The sequence below is a fragment of the Serinus canaria genome, chromosome Z, assembly GCF_022539315.1.
Source record: "Serinus canaria isolate serCan28SL12 chromosome Z, serCan2020, whole genome shotgun sequence".
Taxonomy (NCBI): domain Eukaryota; kingdom Metazoa; phylum Chordata; class Aves; order Passeriformes; family Fringillidae; genus Serinus; species Serinus canaria.
This window is the reverse complement of record NC_066343.1, coordinates 24965803-24985791: the sequence shown is the minus strand read 5'-3', so window position 1 is coordinate 24985791 and position 19989 is coordinate 24965803. Positions and strand designations below refer to the sequence as shown.

Here is a 19989-nt window from a genome sequence, read left to right as displayed (position 1 = left end):
ATGATGCTGCTATTCTGTTTTAATTAAAAGTCTCTGAAGGAATGAAGATGGAATGTTTATGTACCCTTAGTTAGTGCAAGTTTCTAGATACTCAGATTGACAAAGCCCACATTGCCATGCATTTTATAAAATATTATTTGGACCACTCAGGAAAACTCCAGAAAGGCATTTCAGCCTGTTGGCCTGATGCCTCCACTGACTTTAATTTCCCATTTCCATTTAATTTCTTATTCTCCTCCACTGAAGCACTGTCTTCAATATACAGGGTTTTTCAGCAGGTGACAGCAACAGTCAGCAATGCTCCTCTTGGCATTGTATTTATGGTTTCCTTCTGCTTCAGGTGCCTCTTGTAATACAAAAGGCTTGATATCCCTCTTCTCCCATTGTCTGCATTGTAGCGCTGTGCTGTCTGGAGCACTGGAGCAAGTTATTCCTTTGACAGATATGAGAAACTGAGGGGGTTTTGTTAATTTCCTGAAGTGTATACACTGTAGATCTCTTTCTCCAAGATGAGAAAAGCCTTGGCCAAAGGGGAGATGTATTTCTGATGGTAAAAGCAAAAATGATATGGGACAGAACTCAGACAGAGATGGCAGGTGGGTGAATTGAGCAGAATCAGTCATTCCCATGCAACTTAAACGAGGTGGAGGGAATGCTTTTGCTGCCCACTAGTAAACCCACTAGTGCAAGTCTTCCAGATTGCAAGGCAAGATGTATTCTATTACCATCTCTATGGCAGTTGACTTTTGTCAAGTGGGCAATTCTCCTTATCTCTCTCTCTCTGAATGATCACAATCACTCCTCCCTCGGGAGGGGACATCTGCTGATAACAGGCTATTGAATGTCACTGCATGACTGAGAAGAACTAGAACATCCCATTGTGAGATGCTCTGCCAGAGGGAGGAGCCAAGCATTGCTACTCAGATATAATCTGGAGGTTCTGAAATACCTCCACAGCTTCTCCACTGGATTTCCCAGAGAAACAGCAGCTGCCTCTTCTTCCACTGGATCTTCAGAGGAAGAATATCCCCTTTTTCTACAGGACCTCCTAGCTCCAACAGAACCACACCTGACACTCCAGGAGGACTGCAGCCACATTTCCAGTTGGACTGCTACTAACACCCTGACAACAGGGTGTCAGGTTGAGTTCTGACTCAGTCAGTGTTGCAGTGTACTGCATTGTTTTATTTTATCCTTTTGTTTTTCTTCCCTATTAAAGAACTGTTATTTCCTGCTCCCATCTTTTTGTGCCTGAGAGCCCCTTCCTTTAAAATTTAAAATTTATAGCAATTCGGAGGAGTGGGGAGGGTTTGCATTCTCCATTTCAGGGGAGGCTCCTGCCTTCCTTAGCAGACTCCTGTCTTTCCAAACAAAGAAAGATTTTGGCACCCAAAGCGAGGCTCGAGGGCACATAAACAAAAAAGGGAATAACAGTTCTTAAGTAATCTAATTTTTTTGTGTGCGGCTATAGAAACTTCATTAAGCAACACCATGTGGTCCAGCTTGCCCTCGTTTGGGTGGCACGTGATCATGGCAGTATTTCTCCCATTTATAGACCCTTATCTAAACATGGGTCCTATGACCAAGGCTACTGTGGCTATTATCCGGTTTGTCTTATGGGTGAATAAGGTGAGGAATTAATGGATTTTTAACTTACTCTGGAAAGCAGGCACATGGATTCACAGCTATCACACAATGACTGTATGTTTTTGGGGTTACTTTAATAATGGCACCTGCTGTAAGGAAATGACACCGGGGGAAATCTTCTCCTAACCCTTTAACCATCTCTTTGGGTCTGCCCCACCAGTTTTTGAAGGGTTCAGATCCACTCTAAATATTAGTGATATCATCCAGTGGCTGGTGTTGCTGATAGGCCTGTTCTATTTAGCATTTAGGGAGAGGGGGAGACTAACCTGGATAACTACCCCAACACCTACCCCAGAACCTAACATGCCACCGGAGCCTAGGGATGCTGCTGCCCAAGAGCCTGACCCTACCCCATAGCCCACCCCAGATGTGAACTACCCAGATTGGGTGGGGGTTCTGGTGAAGGAGATGTGCCACATGCTGTAGGAATACACTTCCCCAGCTGGTGAGAAGCCCTCCCCCTGCCTTGAAGAGGGAGAGTCTAATAGTGCAGCAGCGGAACCCACAGATGTTACAGCTGTCCAGGTTCCAGCTGAATTGCAGAGTCAGTCACAGCCAGCAGCAGTTGCTCCTGTAGAAAAAAAGGAGATCTAAGATGAAAGCAGAGCAACCAGATAGGGGAGGTCCCTCACAACCCACAGGGGAGCCAGAGGTTGCAATCATCAGTGAGTCCCTGATGTCCAAAAGTCTCTATAATCTGCACTAAGACAATGTACGACGGGGACGTGAGGCTTATAGAACCTGGCTACATTGGGTCTGGGATCTTACGGGTACAGGCATCCAGCTGGATGGTGGTGAGGCAAGGAATCTTGGACCCTTGACCCAGGACTCAGGTATCAATCAGATTTTTTGTAAGAGAGCCAGGGTCCCTTTCCCTCTGGGAGCGGCTTTTAATAAGTGTCAGAGAGAGATTTGTCCACAGGGGACGAATGCAGGAGCAGCACCATAGAATGCACTGGAAGACTCTTAAGGAAGGGATCCAACAGCTGAGAGAAGTGGCAGTATTGGAGGTACTCTTTGGGAGGGGTAGACAGCATGATAATGACGCCAGCCAGGTCAGGTGCACAGGGCAAATGTTGTGGAGCCTGGCAAATCTGGGGCCATCTCAATACACCACCTTCATTGCAACAATTAATGCCGATACCAACTGAGAGACAGTGGGCTCTGTGGCAAACAAGCTTAGAAATTATGAAAGTATGATCAATGGCCCCATGCAGGCTCATGTCTCTGCTGTGGTCCAAGAACTCAGAGAGGAGATAAGAGAGATGAGGGAGGCTGTGAGAAGGAACAATTCCCATATTGCACCAGTGCAAGTCACAGGCCCCAGAGTCAGAGCCCAACGTTCCCCATATAGAGAGAGGGTACACCCTACAGGCTGACCTGTGGTTCTTTCTGTGGGACCATGGGGAAGACATGGGAAGGTGGGATGGAAAACCCACTTCTCTCCTTGCAGCAGGAGTATGTCAACTCAAGGAGGGAAACACAAATCGAGGGAACTCCAGTAAAGCGAAGGTAGCCTCAACCTCTCATGACCGAGCTGCTGAGTATGATCTGTCAGATCCCCTTAAAGGTACCTCTACTATGTATGCCCAGGAAAGAAATAATAACCAGGGTTAGAGGGGCCCTGCCTCTAGCCAGGGAGAGGCACGGGAAAATCAGATCTTCTGGACGGTGTGGATCTGATGGCCTGGCACATCAGAACAACAAAGGTACGATGCTTTAGTTGATACTGGTGCGCACTGTACCCTAATACCATTGGGACGTGTTGGGGTGGAGCCTGTTTCCATTGCCGGGATGACAGGGGGATCACAGCAACTAACCCTGTTGGAAGCCGAGGTGAGCCTGACTGGGAAAGACTGGAAGAAACATCCTTTTGTGACTGGCCCAGAGGCCCCATGTATTCTGGGCATAGACTTCTTCCAGAATGGCTATTACAAAGACCCAAAGGGACTCAGATGGGCTTTTGGCATAGCTGCTGTAGAGGCAGAAAGCATTAAGCAGTTGAACACTTTGCCTGGACTATCAGAAAACCCATCTACAGTAGGTCTGAATGTGGAAGAGCAACGGGTGCCAATTGCCACCTCGACAGTGCACCGCCGGCAGTATCAGACAAATCGAGATGCCATGATCCCCATCCACAAAATGATCCATGAGCTGGAGAGCCAAGGGGTGGTCAGCAAAATCCAGTCACCCTTTAACATTCCCATCTGGCCTGTGCACAAGTCTGACAGAGAATGGAGATTGACTGTGGACTATCATGGCTTGAATGAAGTGACTCCACCACTGAGAGCTGCTGTGCCAGACATGCTGGAACTCCAGTATGAGCTGGAGTCCAAGGCAGCAAAGTAATACGCCACTATTGACATTCCTAACGTGTTTTTCTCCATTCCTCTGGCAGCAGAATGCAGGGCTCAGTTTGCTTTCACCTGGAGGAGTTTGCAGTACACTTGGAACCAAGTGCCCCAGGGGTGGAAGCACAGCCCCACCATCTGCCATGGACTGATCCAGACTGCATGGGAAAAGGGTGAGGCTCCAGAACATCTGCAATACATCGATGCCATCACTGTATGGGGAAACACAGCAATGGAAGTATTTGAGAAAGGAAGGAGGATCATCCAGATTCTGGTAGAAGCCAGTTGCACCATCAAGAAGAGTAAAGTCAAGGGACCTGCCTAGAGATCCAGTTCCTGGGAGTAAAGTGGCAAGATGGACGGCGTCAGATTCCCACTGAGGTCATCAACAAAACCACCGCGATGTCTCCACCAACTAGCAAGAAGGAAACACAAGGTTTCCTGGGTGCCATGGGCTTTTGGAGAATGCACATTCACGAGTACAGTCAGATCATGAGCCCTCTTTACCTGATCACCCGCAATAAGAACGAGTTCCACTGGGGCCCTGAGCAGCAACAAGATTTTGCCCAGATCAAGAAGGAGATCGCTCATGCAGTTGCCCTTGGCCCAGTCAGGACGGGACCAGAGCTGAAGAACATGCTCTACTCTGCAGCCAGGAACAATGGCTTGTCCTGGAGCCTTTGGCAGAAGGTGCCTGGGGAGACTTGAGGCCGACCACTGGGATTTTGGAGTCGAAGATACAGAAGGTCTGAAGCCAACTACGCTCCCACAGAGAAGGAAATCTTGGCTGCCTATGAAGGAGTTCAAGCCGCCTCAGAGGTGATTGGCACGGAAGCACAACTCCTCCTGGCACCCCGACTACCAGTGCCAGGCTCCCACCACCCACCATGCTACTGATGCTACATGGAATAAATGGATTGCCCTCATCACGCCGCTGATGCTACATGGGGTAAATGGATTGCCCTCACCACACAGCGTGCCCATATTGAAAACCTGAATCACGTTGGGATTTTGGAGATAATTGCAAACTGACCAGAAGGTCAAGACGTTGGTCTCGCTGATGAAGAGGAACAAGAGCAAGTGACATGTGCTGAAGAAACTCCACCATACAACCATCTACCATCAGAGGAAACAAGCTACGTTCTTTTCACTGACGGTTCCTGTCATAGGGATGAACTGGCAGTGGAAAGCAGCCATATGGAGTCCCACATGACAGGTTGCACAAGCTACTGAAGGAGAAGGTGGATCAAACCAACTTGCTGAACTCAAAGCTGTTCAGTTGGCCCTGGACATTGCTGAGAGAGAGAAATGGCCAAAGCTCTACCTTTATACTATTCATGGATGGTAGCCAATGCTCTTTGGGGCTGGCTGGAAAGGTGTAAAAAGGCCACATGGCAGCGTAGGGGAAAACCAATCTGGGCTGCTGATGAATGGAAAGACATTGCCACTCAGTTGGAGAAGCTACCTGTTAAAGTCTGCCATGTAGATGCCCATGTCCCCAAGAGTTGAGCTACCTGTTCCAAAACAAGGAACAGGTAGATCAGGCAGCAAAAATAGAGGTGTTAAAGATAGACTTATATTGGCAACATAGGGGGGGAGTTGTTCCTAGCTCGATGGGCCCATGATGCCTCAGGTCATCAAGATAGAGATGCCACCTATAAGTGGGCATGAGACCGAGGGGTGGATCTAACCATGGACAGTATTTCTCAGGTTATCCATGACTGTGAGATGTGCGCTGCCATCAAACAGGCCAAGCGAGTGAAGCCCCTGTGGTATGGTGGGCGGTGGTCCAAGTACAGGTATGGGGAGGCCTGGCAGATTGACTACATCACACTGCCCCAGACACACCAAGGCAAGCGCTACATGCTGACCATGGTGAAAGCCACCACTGGATGGTTGGAGCCTACCCTGTGCTTCGCACCACTGCCTGGAACACCATCCTGGGCCTTGAAAAGCAGGTTCTGTGGAGACATGGAACCCCTGAGAGAATTGAGTTGGACAACGGGACCCACTTCAAGAATGGCCTTATCAACACCTGGGCCAGAGAACATGGCATTGAATGGATATATCATATCCCTACTGTGCACCAGCTACCAGGAAAGTTGAACAGTGCAATGGGCTACTCAAGACTACCTTGAAGGCACTTGGTGGGGGACCTTTTAGAAAATGGGAAATGAATTTAGCAAAGGCCACCTGGATGGTCAACACCAGACAGTCCATCAATCGAGCTGGTCCTGCCCAGTCTGAACCCCTGCACACAGTGGATGGAGTTAAAGTCCCTGTTGTACACATGAAAGGTATTTTAGGAAAGACTGTTCGGATTACTCCCACCTCAGGCAAAGACAAACCCATCCATGGAATTGTTTTTGCTCAAGAATCTGGTTACACTTGGTGGGTACTGCGGAAAGATGGAGAAAACTGTTGTATACCACAGGGAAACCTAATCTTAAGTGAAAACTGTGTGTAAGATTTCATTGTAATGCAGATGGTGATAGAATGAGGGGTAGATAATGTTCCAGATTGCAAGGCAAGATGTATTCTGTTACCATCTGTATGGCAGTTGTCTTTTGTCAAGTGGTAATTTTCCTTATGTCTCTCTCTGAGTGATCACAATCACTCCTCCCTCAGGAGGGGACATCTGCTGATAAAAGGCTATTGAATGTCACTGCATGACTAAGAACTAGAACATCCCATTGTGAGATGCTCTGCCAGAGGGAGGAGCCAAGCATTGCTACTCAGATATAATCTGGAGGTTCTGAAATACCTCCACAGCTTCTCCACTGGATTTCCCAGAGAAACAGCAGCTGCCTCTTCTTCCACTGGATCTTCAGAGGATGAATACCCCCTTTTTCTACAGGATCTCTGCTCCAACAGAACCACACCTGACTCTTCAGGAGGACTGCAGCAACATTTCCAGTTGGACTGCTAACACCCTGACCAACAGGGTGTCAGGTTGAGTTCTGACTCAGTCAGTGTTCCAGTGTACTGCTTTGTTTTATTTTATCCTTTTATTTTCTTCCCTATTAAAGAACTGTTATTTCCTGCTCCCATCTTTTTGTGCCTGAGAGCCCCTTCCTTTAAAATTTAAAATTTATAGCCATTTGGAGAGGTGGGGAGGGTTTGCGTTCTCCATTTCAGGGGAGGCTCCTGCCTTCCTTAGCAGACTCCTGTCTTTCCAAACCAAGACAGCAAGCCAGTTGAGTTGTTCTTGGTAAAGGACCATTGAGTCAGCCTTGGGTGTCTAAGCAAAAGGTCTGTGGTCAGGCTAAGGCTTAGTTTGTTCTTGGAAGAAAGTGAGATCATCTTTAGAATTGCTTGGTGCTCACACACTCTTTACCTCACCAAAGGAGCCCTCCTGGCAAAGAGATGGGCAGTAAAACTTCCAGTGTCCTCTGAGTACTAAAGCTATCAACTCATTTACAACAGCCTTACCTTGAAATAATAGAAAAATCTCAAGACGTACTTATTAACAACTAATACTAAAAAATTGCTTGTGCTGACTTTTTAATTTATGGGTCATTCCTAGCTGTGTCTCTGTGGTAAGGTCTTCATGCTGTGTTGCAGATGTCTGGAAGGCTACACAATGGCGACAGAAGTGGATATATGCACTTGCCAGGAAGATGGACAATGGTCCCCTCAAAGCATTTCCTGTTGCCCCAGAAAGTGTCCCCTTCCAGGAAATATCACTAATGTAATCATTCTTGGGAACAACTTCACTGTGAACACAAGTATCACTTTGTCATGTGTAGAAGGCTACACTCTGGTGGGAGCGAGCACATCTACATGCAAGGTATAGTTTTATTAGCACTGTTTTATTCTGTTGGCCTTCTTGAATACAGGAGTGCTTCTCATATCTTCCTTACCTTTTGACCCTTAACTGGACACAACAAAAAAAATCAAAGCATGTTCTGCAAGATACAGTATATTTAGTTGTTTCCCAATAAGAACAATTATTTGTTTTTATGTATAGACTTTCAGAACTAAAAGTATTTTATTTCTCGTTCCATCAAAAGCTGAGGCTGTCCTTTAAAAAGCATTCATTTTATCACATGCTGTCAAGGTTTTAGACTGGGCACAATGCCAGTGCCTCCATGAAAACACATCCACCCTGGTGTCCACTGTGAGATGTGATCAGAAACAGAGCAAGCAAACTCCAACTTAGGAATAAAAGGAAAGAAAACTTTATTAACACACACACACACACACACACACACACACACAAAGAACAGAATGGAAATCTTTCAAACACTTTTCTCCTCCCCCTCTCAACCCACATTACAACATACAATACAAACTCAAATCTTCCTTCAGTCCCCATCTCCCAGGTTTTAATTCTCAGTCCATTATCCTTCTTCAAACAATCAATTCATTCTATTAAAGAGGAAGGAGTCTTCTCCTTGTACCACCATTTCTTGACTAACCCCTTTCCATATTCCATGCTCTCACCATGGAAATGGACCAGAAGATTGCTTTTGGGGTTTCTCTTTTTAAGGATACTTTGGTCAGTTCCAGAAAATGACAGTCTCTCCATTTTGGGATAACAAAATCCCCCCCATTTCCCCCGGGGCAAGGGCTTCACGACAGAGATCCTCTTCCTCATTCCTGATCTCTGCCCATCACTACTCTTCACTGCCTTTCTTGGATCCAAGCCATTGCTTTCTCCCCAAAACCGCACTCTCTGTGTTACAATAGAAAGTTAGTCCATCCACAGCATACAAGAAAAAGTTCAGCCAAAAAAAACTGCTCCTCCATTTATCTCCTCCCAAGTAAATTCTCATTATCTCCAGTACTCCCTACTCACACAAACCTCTCATTTCACTTGTCCATTTCTTCTTGTTCTTATCTCTTTCCTCTGGGAGGATCAACGTTTGGAAGGTTTCCATCATGAGGGGAAAAAAAAGGGTTAAAATCATCTTTTATAGGTGCCGGACTCTCTTCTCACCTTTGGCCGACTTCCCAGGAGCTGTAAGCCGCATCTTACCTCTTTTCACTCCTTTCTCTCTCTCTCTCTCTAGGAAGCAGGGTGGGGGGGGGGAATTGCTCGGTGCTCCTCACTACTTCCACCCCTCCATCCTTTCACTTCCCCCCCCCCCCCCCCAGCCCAGGTCTCTCTCTCTCCAAGATCCAAAGCCTCCGGCCTACCTCACGGCGCCTCGTGGCCTTTTTCCCTCCCCCACCCGGCCTACAGCCGGAGGGGGAGAGAGAACTGATCGATCCCTTTGCTCACCGAAAAGCCAAGAGAGTCACTTCCTACCAGTTCTGCTTTTTATACCCTGTGTTCTCAGAGGTGGAACCATCTCCTCATTGGCCCAAACAGGTGCCAATATTCACACCTGAGCCCCCACTGGGCTAACCACTGTCTCCAAAAAAAACCACTTCCTTTCAAACCAGGACGCATGCCAAGCATTAAATCGTGTCTGAGATTGTAAAAAAATTATGTCCAAGATTTCTAATGTATTTTGAGGATTGCATGCAGAGATTTATCTCCAGAATAACAGGTAGCAGACATTTTAATCCACCGTACACCTGTAGAAACTTGAATCCTCTGTTAAAGAACAAACATCCTAATCGGTTCCACTGGTAACCTCCTGTCACATTACCTGTGGACAGCCTTATCTTGAGTTTGTAAATAGACTTTTAAAGTCACTAGGTATGCTTGTATGAGAAAAACTGAGTATGTGTGGGTTTGCAAAGTAAGTCTTTCTCATGAAATGTTTTCCCCCTGATTTTGCTGTTTCAAATATCTGTAGAAGTTGAAGTTGTTGTCTTTGACAAGTGTTTCTTCAGGTATCAGACTTCCCTTAGTAAGTCAGAGAAGGCTGCTGAAGCACTTAGTCATGGCATTAGACATGAGGAATACAAAACACGAAATCAGGCGGATGTAGTTTTCGTTCTTCTGATGTGTTCCCTGAGTGATTAGGTAACCTTGCACCAGTGAACTTGCTTTTCCCAGCTCTTTTTCCCCATTTTATTTCTTTTTGTTCCTTCTGCCTTTTAATTCTCAAGCTAAGTGTTCCTGCCAAAGACACCACCAGCCAATGTTACCATATTAAAAATGTTATTTAAATTACCAAGTTTCTGTAAAGGACTGAACAGATGATATTATATCTCTAACACCCACAGGAGCTGGATGCTCCTACCATGATTTTTCTTTTTCAATTAGATATGACTGCACATATAAAGCAGCGCTCTTACATTTCTAATTACATTTATTTTTCAGGAGAATGGTGTTTGGGTGCCACCATTTTCTGATGACATCTGCAGTCCTGTGTCATGCGGAACTCCTGAGTCTCCAGAGCATGGATTTGTGGTTGGCACTAAATACAATTTCAAAGATGTGTCTCTTTATAAATGTGACTCTGGCTATGAATTACAAGTAAGCAAGCTCAAATCACCAACACTCTAAACTTTAAGTTCTCATTTTCAGTTCCTGAGTGATTGCTGTGGACTGCCTCATTCATTTTTACACCATAGAAGCTGGGTGTCTGCTGGTTTTGTTATAGTCTGTAGACAGTTCATGTTGTGTTTGGGGCAGCCTTTGAGTTTTCTTAACTAAAGTCCTCTGCAAATACAGCATTACATATGGATGTGATCATTAGTCACAGAAGAGTTAATTTCTCATGTAACTTCCTTGACTTGGTTCCTTAGCCAGAGTTAGACTGCATTTTTTTCCCAATTCATAGTGTCCCAACCATTATGTCTGCGTGCCAAGAGCTGTGCCTTCCAGACTTACTGTTCCTTATAAACTCCACTGCCCTCAGTTCTATGACATTGCTAGGTGGTATTAAAGTGATAGATCAAAGGTATTCCATTTTGTTCAATGGCAGCTTTATTCCCTGATGGAGGAGAAGTCAAAGTTCTTTCCAGTTCTTTCCTATCCATTGTTTTTATTATGGCTTTTATCCCCACCTGAGCTCTGAAACAGCATTGCTTTCCCAGTATCAGGATTCAGGCTGCAAGTTCAGAGCTGCCTCAGGGGTGTTTTGAAAAGCTGCAGTGAGTTCATAAATACAGTAGGTTGCTGAGGCACAGCATGATCTCCACTGTTCGCAGGTGATGAGTGAGACAAGAGGTGGTGAATTGTTTTCAGGACAGGGGCTGGCTCTTAGTGCTGGTTTTGTGAGGGCCAAGCAGAGTGCAGGATTGCATTTCCTTTGGACTGTTGTAACACCAGTAACTAATTAAGAACTTCATGCGTGTAAAATCACCCAGTCAGAAGTTAATTCACTCAGTCAAGTTAAAATAAGAATTTGGAGAATGTTTAGGTGACAATGACTTTAATTTTCATTATGTTGTCAAATAGTGCAAATATGCACTGGGGATGAAGGTGCTGGTATTTAGACAAAAAGATAGAGTTGTTGTTTCAAATAATTCTAGGAAGCAATAAGCCAGTGTTGTTTTACAGTAATAAGCTCTTTCAAGCTTCCTAGTCCAGTTTCGCCACCTAGTGCCAAGCTGTGTCCCTGCTGTGGAATAGAAGTCCTGCTTTTTTCCTTTGAGAAGCGAAGTTCATTGGGTGTGGTGCCGTACAACAACATGTCAAACAGCTGTTCTTTATCAATAGATCTGCTTTGCAATAAAAGTACATTACAGCAAGCGACATAATTAAATACTGTCCTCCATGTCTCAGAATAAAATAAGAATTAAATCCTGGGCTATTAGGCTGTCCATAAAACTTTTATGTCAGAAAGAAGTAATGTAATTTTTAGGCAAATATAATGAATGAGTGTTTGGGATGTGGTTAAATCAGCACATCATGTTTATCAAACACAAGTTTGTACAGTTGTTGAAAAATTGCTAGTTGAATTTCCTATTAGTGAGTTCTGAAAGGAGAAAAATTGTCATCACAACACATTCCTAGGAACAAGAAATACAAAACTGACAAAAAAGATGATACTCCCGAGATCTAAGGACAAGAGAACTAACTGGCCCCACAAACTTTTGGTTTATAAAAACCAAAGTCATCATTTGCAGAAAGTTCTGCCATAAACTCTACTAGTAGACTCAGGCTGTAGCACTTCATTTTATCTTTACATGGGTGGCACATGGAGAAAAAGCTTCCTCACCTTGCCAGATACTAAAGATGATGGGGGAAAAGAGTTAACTAAAGCAAAGTTGTTCTTTGAGCATTTTCTGTTGTTTCACAGGGTGATGCAGAACGGACTTGCCAAGAAGACAAGCTTTGGAGTGGCAGTGTGCCAGCGTGCAGAAGTATGTTCTACCTGAGTCTATCGCTTAATGTTGGTCAAGGGTGATATCACACAACAGAAATCACTAATGCTCATTTTGCTTTATAACCCATACTGTCTGCATTTACCTAAATATTTTTGGTAAGTACCACCGGTAACAACCTGGAAGGGCAGAATTGCTGATGTGTGCAGGTAGCAGTGTGAAGTAAATCTCTACACCTTTCTGCTCGCTCTTCTCTGCAGAGAGCTTCCAGTCTGACACTTGAGGTCACCGGTTCTGCAGTTACTGAGAACGTCTGAACACGTTAGTTGCCAAGATTCACACATATTTAGCATCTTCCAGTGTAACTCTGTGGATATCATTCTCAAAGGCACTTCAGTTCTCTGAGATGTCATTGATTGCAGTGCTGAAATAGGAGTTTCTGCACAAATCTTTTTGTGGACTTCAGCTGTTGCCTGAAAGAGGCAACAGTTTCCTGAGGTTTCCTGCCAGCACAGCCACAACAAATTTTTTACTTTTAGCATGAAGTGGAAGCACCAAGGATGATTCTGCTCTGCTACTCAGGGGCACATTCCTGTCAATGACCAGATAACTGCTGTGTTCTTTCCTGTTTCTCAGAGTAAAACCTGTGGAGGAGCTATGATCAGGACAAGCCATATACATTTTGTTTGATTGGAAAGTATTGCTTATGTTACAGGAATATCATGTGGTCCCCCAGACATGATAGAAAATGGATCTGTTCAGGGAGAGGAGTTCCTGTTTGGCAGTGAAGTTTTTTACAGCTGTGACCCTGGCTTTGAGCTGCAGGGCCCAAGCAGAAGGATTTGCCACGTTGACAGAAAGTGGAGCCCTTCCGCCCCTACATGCATACGTAAGTAGCAAGAAGAGCAATGTATGTGCAGGAAAGCTAGGGCAGGAGCAGAGTGTTTTGTCTGGCTTCCTCCCTGTCTTTCCCTCCAGCAAAGGGTCTATAAGAGGAGGAGCCAGAGGAAAAGCCAGCAGTACCTCTCTGATCAGAAGCAATCTCCTTTTGGCACATTGAAGTGGCATAAACATAGAGTCGTGCTGAGGTCAGTAGGGTAGGAATGTGGCCTGCTGTATCTGACTTGCCTTGAATCATGCTGTGCAGAGCCTTGGACATGTTCACCCCTGGCATGCCAGAGCAAATATATCCTGGCTACTCAGTATGTCTGCATACCACAGCTCTGCTACCTAGGATCAAACCTCTGTTCTCTATCAAGAAAATAACTAATTGAGAGAGCTTAGGAAGAAAGATTTATGACTTATTTCATACAGCTTATAAATAAAATTCAAATATTTTTAGTCTCTAGCAATAAATAATTTTCTGTCTTTTCTTGCTGATGTCATAGTTCTATGCCTTGCGTTCTTCTCTTTCACCTTTGATGAATTTACTTGGTCTCCACAGTGTGGGAAGGGGTCAAGATTCTTCTTAACTACTGCCATTGTTCTTGAGCACATTTTGAGGTCATCTTCCACTGTAGGAGCACAGAGGGGACTGAAAATGCAGTTTCAGGCATGCACAGAAGAAATATTCTGGATCCTCTGTTGATTTGAACATACCTCATATCTTATAACACCACCAAATACATTTAGGCACACATTTAGGTGTCTGCAGTGTGAACCCAGGAGAAAGGGCAGGAATTGTATAACTCTTCTCCATGTATTAGCTCACAGCTTCTTTCCTGCTGTCTTTTCATTAATTCAGGGTGAGAACAGAGCTATGAGATGGTGTATGACTCATAGAAAGAATAGTCTTCATTGTGTATAAAACCCAAAAGTTTTCTTCTCTCCTAGAAATTACTTGTGGGCTTCACCCCTCCATTGAAAAAGCAGAGGCCATTTCTACTGGAAGCACATTCAGAAGTAATGTAACCTTTGTGTGCAGCTCTGGATACCATCTTGTTGGGCCCCAGAATATCACATGTCTTGCCAACGGGAGCTGGAGTAATCCCTTGCCATTTTGTGAAGGTAACTGTTTGGTTTCGTGTCCTGGAACATTCCAATCTGGGATAAGCAATAGCTCCTCCCTTATGCATGAATATCATATAATCCAGAGACTGAGTTGCTTTTGGAAAATGATTTTGTAATGTGGGGTGTCTGGAGAACCCATCAGTGGCAAGAAAGAACGATTTCCATCTTTCTGCGCTACCGGCCCCAGTCTGAAGTCATAAGTGTGCCCTCACTTCTCCATTTTGTTGGGGCTTTTCTCCCTCACCAGGAGAAGCTTCTTTTCTAGGCTGGCTACATTTCCTTCCCAGGCTTAATGAATCAATGTTCTTCGTGATTTATAAGTCTGTGGTGACTTTTTACATATTGTGTTATTAATTCAGGAAATGTTTGAAGTCCAGGACTAAATATCAAGCTGAATTAATAAGACCCCTTCCTTTGCAGAGACCAGATGCAAAATTCCAGTTTCCTTGCTGAATGGGAAAGCAATTTATGAAAACAATACAGTTGGCAGTACAGTAACATATCTCTGTGAAAGGGGATACAGCTTGGAAGGAGAACCAGCAGCAGAGTGCACAAGAGATGGAAGATGGAGTAATCCCTTGCCTCTCTGTAAACGTGTGTGTTTGCTTTGTAATGGAAAAGTTTTTGCAGAGAAACAACAGGGGCAGTTACTGATAAAAGTTAAAGCATTTATTTCTCTGAGTGCATTTTTGTGACAGTAAGTGAGCAAGCTGTCTTCTGCATAGGTCTCTCTAGTTGGAAAGATGACATAAAATTATAATCAAACACTTGATATATAGTAGAAGCAGGTGAGAGAATGATTTGGAGGAGAAGGCAAAAGGGAGAGTTTATTGTTGTCCACAAGCGACATATTGTGCAAAGAAAAAAATGCCAGATTCTTCTCAGAGTTGCACAGTGGTAGAGTGAAATGCAATGCACGCTAGTTTCAATAAAGGAAGCTCCAGTGAAGTTTTTGAAGAAAGGTTTTTGCCATCAACAGAGTCAAACAGAGGAGCAGAAACCCAGAGAGGACATGAGATCTCCATCCACAGAGTTACTCAAATTTAACTCAAATTTCTGATCAGGTTCCAGAGCAACTTCTGACCTAGCTAGCCCTGCTTGGAGAAGCAGGTTGGACTTAATGTCTGTATAAATTCTTCTGCAGTTCTGTAAAATTGTGTGCTATGTACATGTGCACTGTACCCACACACCCACAGTAGCCTTTCTTGTTGCTTTATGTCTATAACTAATTTTTAGGGTGGTCTTAGGGTGGTTAACTTAGACATTTAATTTTTGTATTACAAAGTACTTATTCATTTTTGTATCAAGAAACTGACATAAATCTCTGCTCCTTATATAGAGCCAATATTTTCCACATTGGGGATGAGATCAATAAACCATGCAAAAACATCCCAGCAAGCTTACAGACAGCAATAAATAAAATTAGAGAGATTCTAAACTCTAACGAATGTCTGTCACAGTAAGTCTCTAATCAAACACCTGAATTTTTGCTGCTCTTTATTGGTCCAGCCCCTCCAAACATGAAGTAGGATAGGTCTGGTTGTCTTTTATAGAAAGGTTATGGTAAACAGGAAGGACAATAGAGGATGGTTTCACAGTAACAAGTAGAATATTTCTCTCTTAAATCCTTAGTATGCCCTCTCCTGGCATCAGCAGAACATGGTAGGAAGCCATGTGACAGCAGTGAATTAGAAATTTTTAAATTATTATTTTATGACCCAAATCTCATCATTTCAAATCAAATTACAAATTGGGCTCACATACAGCATCCATTTCTTCCCACGTCTTTTGGGTTTGAAATTTGCAGAAACTATTCTAAAGTGGTCTCTTCCTTCCATCTCTTTCTCTTCCTTTCTTTTCCCTCACACCCTTACTTTGAACAGCAAACCCTTGTCCTGTGCCTTTCATAATCCCAGAGAATGCCCTTCTGTCCGAGGTGGATTTTCATGTTGGCCAGAATGTATCCATCAGATGCAGGGAAGGCTACCAGCTGAAAGGCCAGTCTGTGATCACCTGCAATGCTGATGAGACCTGGACTCCAGCCACGGCTAAGTGTGAAAGTAAGTACAAGACACACCGTTCCACAGGGATTGGTACTTTCCAGAGGGCCCTAAGAAGCTCTAGAGAAGAGCTGTGTCTTCTTTCTTGCTAACAGAGTTGTTCCTTTAGAAGGACTCAGAATACATCTGTGTGGGTTGGTGCTTCAACAGTATTCGTCCTACTATTTACTAAGCCCTTCTGTAGATGTATTCTTAATTTACTTTTTGCAAGCCCTGGAGCTGTGTTGACTGTTGGATACCCTAAATACCCTAAAAATGATTCCCATGAGATCGTGGGTGATGAGACAAGAGTTGCAGAAAGTGGTGCTGCCTTTTATTGTATTTATTGATACTGACAGAAGGCAGTGTCCTCCTGCAAGCAATTTGGAAAGCTTTTTGACTTCTTTCAAGCAATACTGTTTAGAATCATGGGATCACAGAATGGGTTGGGTTGGAAAGGACGTTTAAGATCATCTAGTTCCAACTCATCTGCCATGGGTAGGGATGCCATTCATTAAATCAGGTTGCTCAGGGTCCCATCCAACCTGGCCTTGAACACTTAGAGGTATGGGGCATCAACTGCTTCCTTGGGCAACCTGTTTCAGCACCTCACCACTGTCTGGGTAAAGAATTTCTTTCTAATATCTAAACTACCTAAACACGCCTTCTTTCAGTTTAAAACCATCGCCTCTTGTTCTGTCTCTATCTTCCCTACCTCTCTTTAATAAGACCCCTTAAGAAACAGGAAAGCTGCAGTTGAGGTCTCCCTGAAGCTTTCTCCTGGATCCATGCTGAATAATCCCAGCTCTTTACCTGTCTGGAGAGGAGAATTTGTGTCCCTTCTCTGGACCCAGACTTTCTTGTCCTGAGGACACCAGAGATGGATACAGCACTCCAGATGGGGTGTCACAAGGGCAGAAGAGAGTGAGATAATCCCCTCTCTCACCCTGCTGGTCACACTTCTTTTAATGCAGCCCAGGATACCAGGGGCTTTCGGGACTGCATCCAAAAATGCAGCTGTTGGCACATGTCCAGCCTCTCACCATAAAGAACCCCCAAGCCCTTCTCAGGGTTGCTGTCAGTGACTTCTTCTCCCAGTCTATACTCATGTTTGATATTGCTCTGACCTGAATGCAGCACTTGGCACTTGGACTTGTTGAACATCATGGGATTGTTACAAGCCCACTTCTTATGTTTGTCCAGATCCTTGGACTCCATTGCTGATTTACCACAGAGGTGTGTCTGTGACACCTAGCTCCGACAGCATTGTCTCAGGGCTAAAACCTGTGTCATGTAGGCTCTGCAGGCCACCAACATCTGCACGGTTTCTTTTGTTTAGAGATATCTTGCGGTCCCCCAGCTCATGTAGAGAATGCTCTGGTTCGTGGTAGTTTCTATCAGTATGGAGACATGATCACCTATTCATGCTATAGTGGGTACATGCTGGAGGGGCCCCTGCGGAGTATTTGCTTGGAAAATGGAACATGGACAACACCACCTACCTGCAAAGGTAAGTATTTTTTACTAACAGAATGATAGCTTAACTTGCCATAAACACAGAGGTGTCATCCTAGGTACAATAAAAAATGGAAGTGAAATTTTTGCTACTTTTAGTGCAGTCATATTTTCACTCAGGGCATTTAATTCCAGGTTATTGCTTTATTTCCAATTTAAAGAGAATGCTTCTACAATTTTTTCTTTAGTCCTATCTAGTCTTACAGTTTCTTTTGCTACAGTGCTGTATCCCGCATCTAGGATCTTTTCTCCTGACATCTTTTGCAAGAAAGTGACAGAATTAGTCATCTTCCTGACAAGCTGACCTGTTTCAGATGAGCATTGCCAGTCAGTTTTTCAAAGTTAAAAACTGAACACTGCAGAAAGCAAAATAGAACAAATGGGTTCTTAGTCCCTCACTATGTTTAAAGTGTGGCAGCTCCTGAAACTCAGTTTGCAGTAAGAGGTAGATTGATACAGCTCACTAAATAATACACACTGAGCAGAAAATTCACAGGTTTAACAACATACCAGCCTTTCTACACTTGGCATATCAGCAGGTATTTCTTGGTCTGTTGAGGTAAAACATTCACTTTTTTAAAGCCAAGAGTTAGCTCTTCCATTTAGAAGATTCAAATCAATAAAAAGTTTTGAACAGAAAATGGGGGAAACAAAAAACTGAAGAGAAAACAAGCTCAACAATAAAAAACATGTATAAGCATATTCAAATACTAACTTAAAGCCATGGATGAGACACAAAGCATTCAGGGTCATAGGGCTTTGGTGGAAGAGATCTTGTCATCTGCCATTTCCATACCAGAAGCTTGGCTTGCCCTCTGCTGCTGGGTAGCTGTGGAGCAGGGAGTTAGCTGCACCCTGAAGTCTTATTTCAGACTGTGGAACAGCCACCATGACAAATTGAGCTTTAGGTATTCTATTTAGAAAGCAGAAAACCTTACAACACAGCAGTGGCAGTCACGAGCAGCCCCATTCATCTCCACACAGAAGAAGAAAAGTTTGAGGACACTCACCTAGGAGCATTGGAGTCTTTATCAGAATTGTCAGGTCAGCCTCTCCTGCAGGTCTCAGCTCCCCATGTCAAAATACAAGCAGCAGTTCTTCCTTCCTCAGAGAGTTCCTGTTTAGGTCAGAAGCCATTTGGAGACAGAGGATTCTGATCTGTGCTAAGCCTGGCAAATCATGGACCCCAGTTTTTTTATATGAATTCTGACAGCAGAATATTACGAATGCTGATACCTAAATAAGTTAATTTACCTACTCTGTGAAAGCAGGCACTCACCTAAATTCCTGTATTTGATAGTTATAACATCTTGCCTAAAAATCATGGATCAGTAGAGCCTTTTGAGGAGAACCAGAACAAAAGAAGAGGGCTTGCAACTCCTGAATATTTCAGGAATAGAGTAGCTTCTCCTGAGAAACAGGTTTGTCTTGGGTTTGTGACTGTGGCTTGCTACTGGCATGAACAACTACCCATCATGCAGACAAGTAGAGAGGATTTGAAGGAAAAGCAACTGAGTTACTTCAGTTGTCATGACATATCCAAAAGTCCTGTTGGAAATTTGCACTCCCAAACCACCAGGCTGTTTCTAAAAAGTTTGTGTTTCTAAACTGTGATGGCTACAGAATTAAAGGGATCTCTGCATAATAGCTATTTTACCTAAGCAAGAATTCAGTAGCAAAATTTTTTTGATATTATCTCTTCCAGTTGCAGCACTTTGGATTGTTCAACTGTCCTTTTAATATCACCAGCTTTACTTTTTATTCTTATTTAATATTTTTAGTAACAAAGAACTCCTTTATGCCAAGGGATGCAATTGTCTGTTAAGAAAGGTTCATGCCACTGGTCACCAGGAACCAAGAAGGGCTGATCTGCAAAGCACTGTCAAACATTGTGTTTGCAACACTGCAATATGTACTGGGACTGTTCAGAGTAATAGTATTAGGGAAAATTATTTCCAAAAAAATGCAGTGAAGAGGTGGAGACATGATGAAGGTGGAAAACAAAGGAGAATAATCTGTGTGTTAAGGGAGGGGAAAAACAATTTCCCTCCTCTTTTCTAAGGGGACTTTCCTCCCCCTTCTTTTAAAAGGGGACTTTAAAAGAACTAAAGATGTTTCTGAGACGACTGTCCTGCATTTTCATGATACATGTCAAAGTGATCTTTCAAAACTGCTTTATAATTTATGTGAGTGATTTTCCTAACAAAAGTCCTACAGGACCCAAGCCTTTGTGGTGTACATCAGAAAATACATGA

General features: G+C 43.8%; 1 protein-coding gene and 1 long non-coding RNA gene across 4 annotated transcripts in view; one reads left to right on the top strand and one right to left on the bottom strand.

Moving 5' to 3' along the window:
- On the bottom strand, positions 1 to 19180 carry LOC115485086 (uncharacterized). The gene is made up of 3 exons (XR_003945824.2): positions 19014 to 19180; positions 18745 to 18851; positions 1 to 2218 (listed from the first exon to the last, which is right to left on the bottom strand). It is a non-coding gene; the product is annotated as an uncharacterized LOC115485086 (long non-coding RNA).
- SVEP1 (sushi, von Willebrand factor type A, EGF and pentraxin domain containing 1) overlaps positions 1 to 19989 on the top strand; it is a 128080-nt gene that overhangs the window by 94362 nt on the left and 13729 nt on the right. For 2 of the 3 annotated variants that reach the window (XM_050987141.1, XM_050987139.1), the window contains 8 exons: positions 7563 to 7788; positions 10219 to 10374; positions 12146 to 12209; positions 12886 to 13059; positions 14004 to 14177; positions 14601 to 14774; positions 16064 to 16240; positions 17559 to 17729. In XM_050987141.1, the coding sequence (XP_050843098.1) occupies positions 7563 to 7788; positions 10219 to 10374; positions 12146 to 12209; positions 12886 to 13059; positions 14004 to 14177; positions 14601 to 14774; positions 16064 to 16240; positions 17559 to 17729 (1316 nt within the window). The remainder of the gene's footprint in view (positions 1 to 7562; positions 7789 to 10218; positions 10375 to 12145; positions 12210 to 12885; positions 13060 to 14003; positions 14178 to 14600; positions 14775 to 16063; positions 16241 to 17558; positions 17730 to 19989) is intronic. The other variant, XM_050987140.1, reaches the window with a different exon arrangement.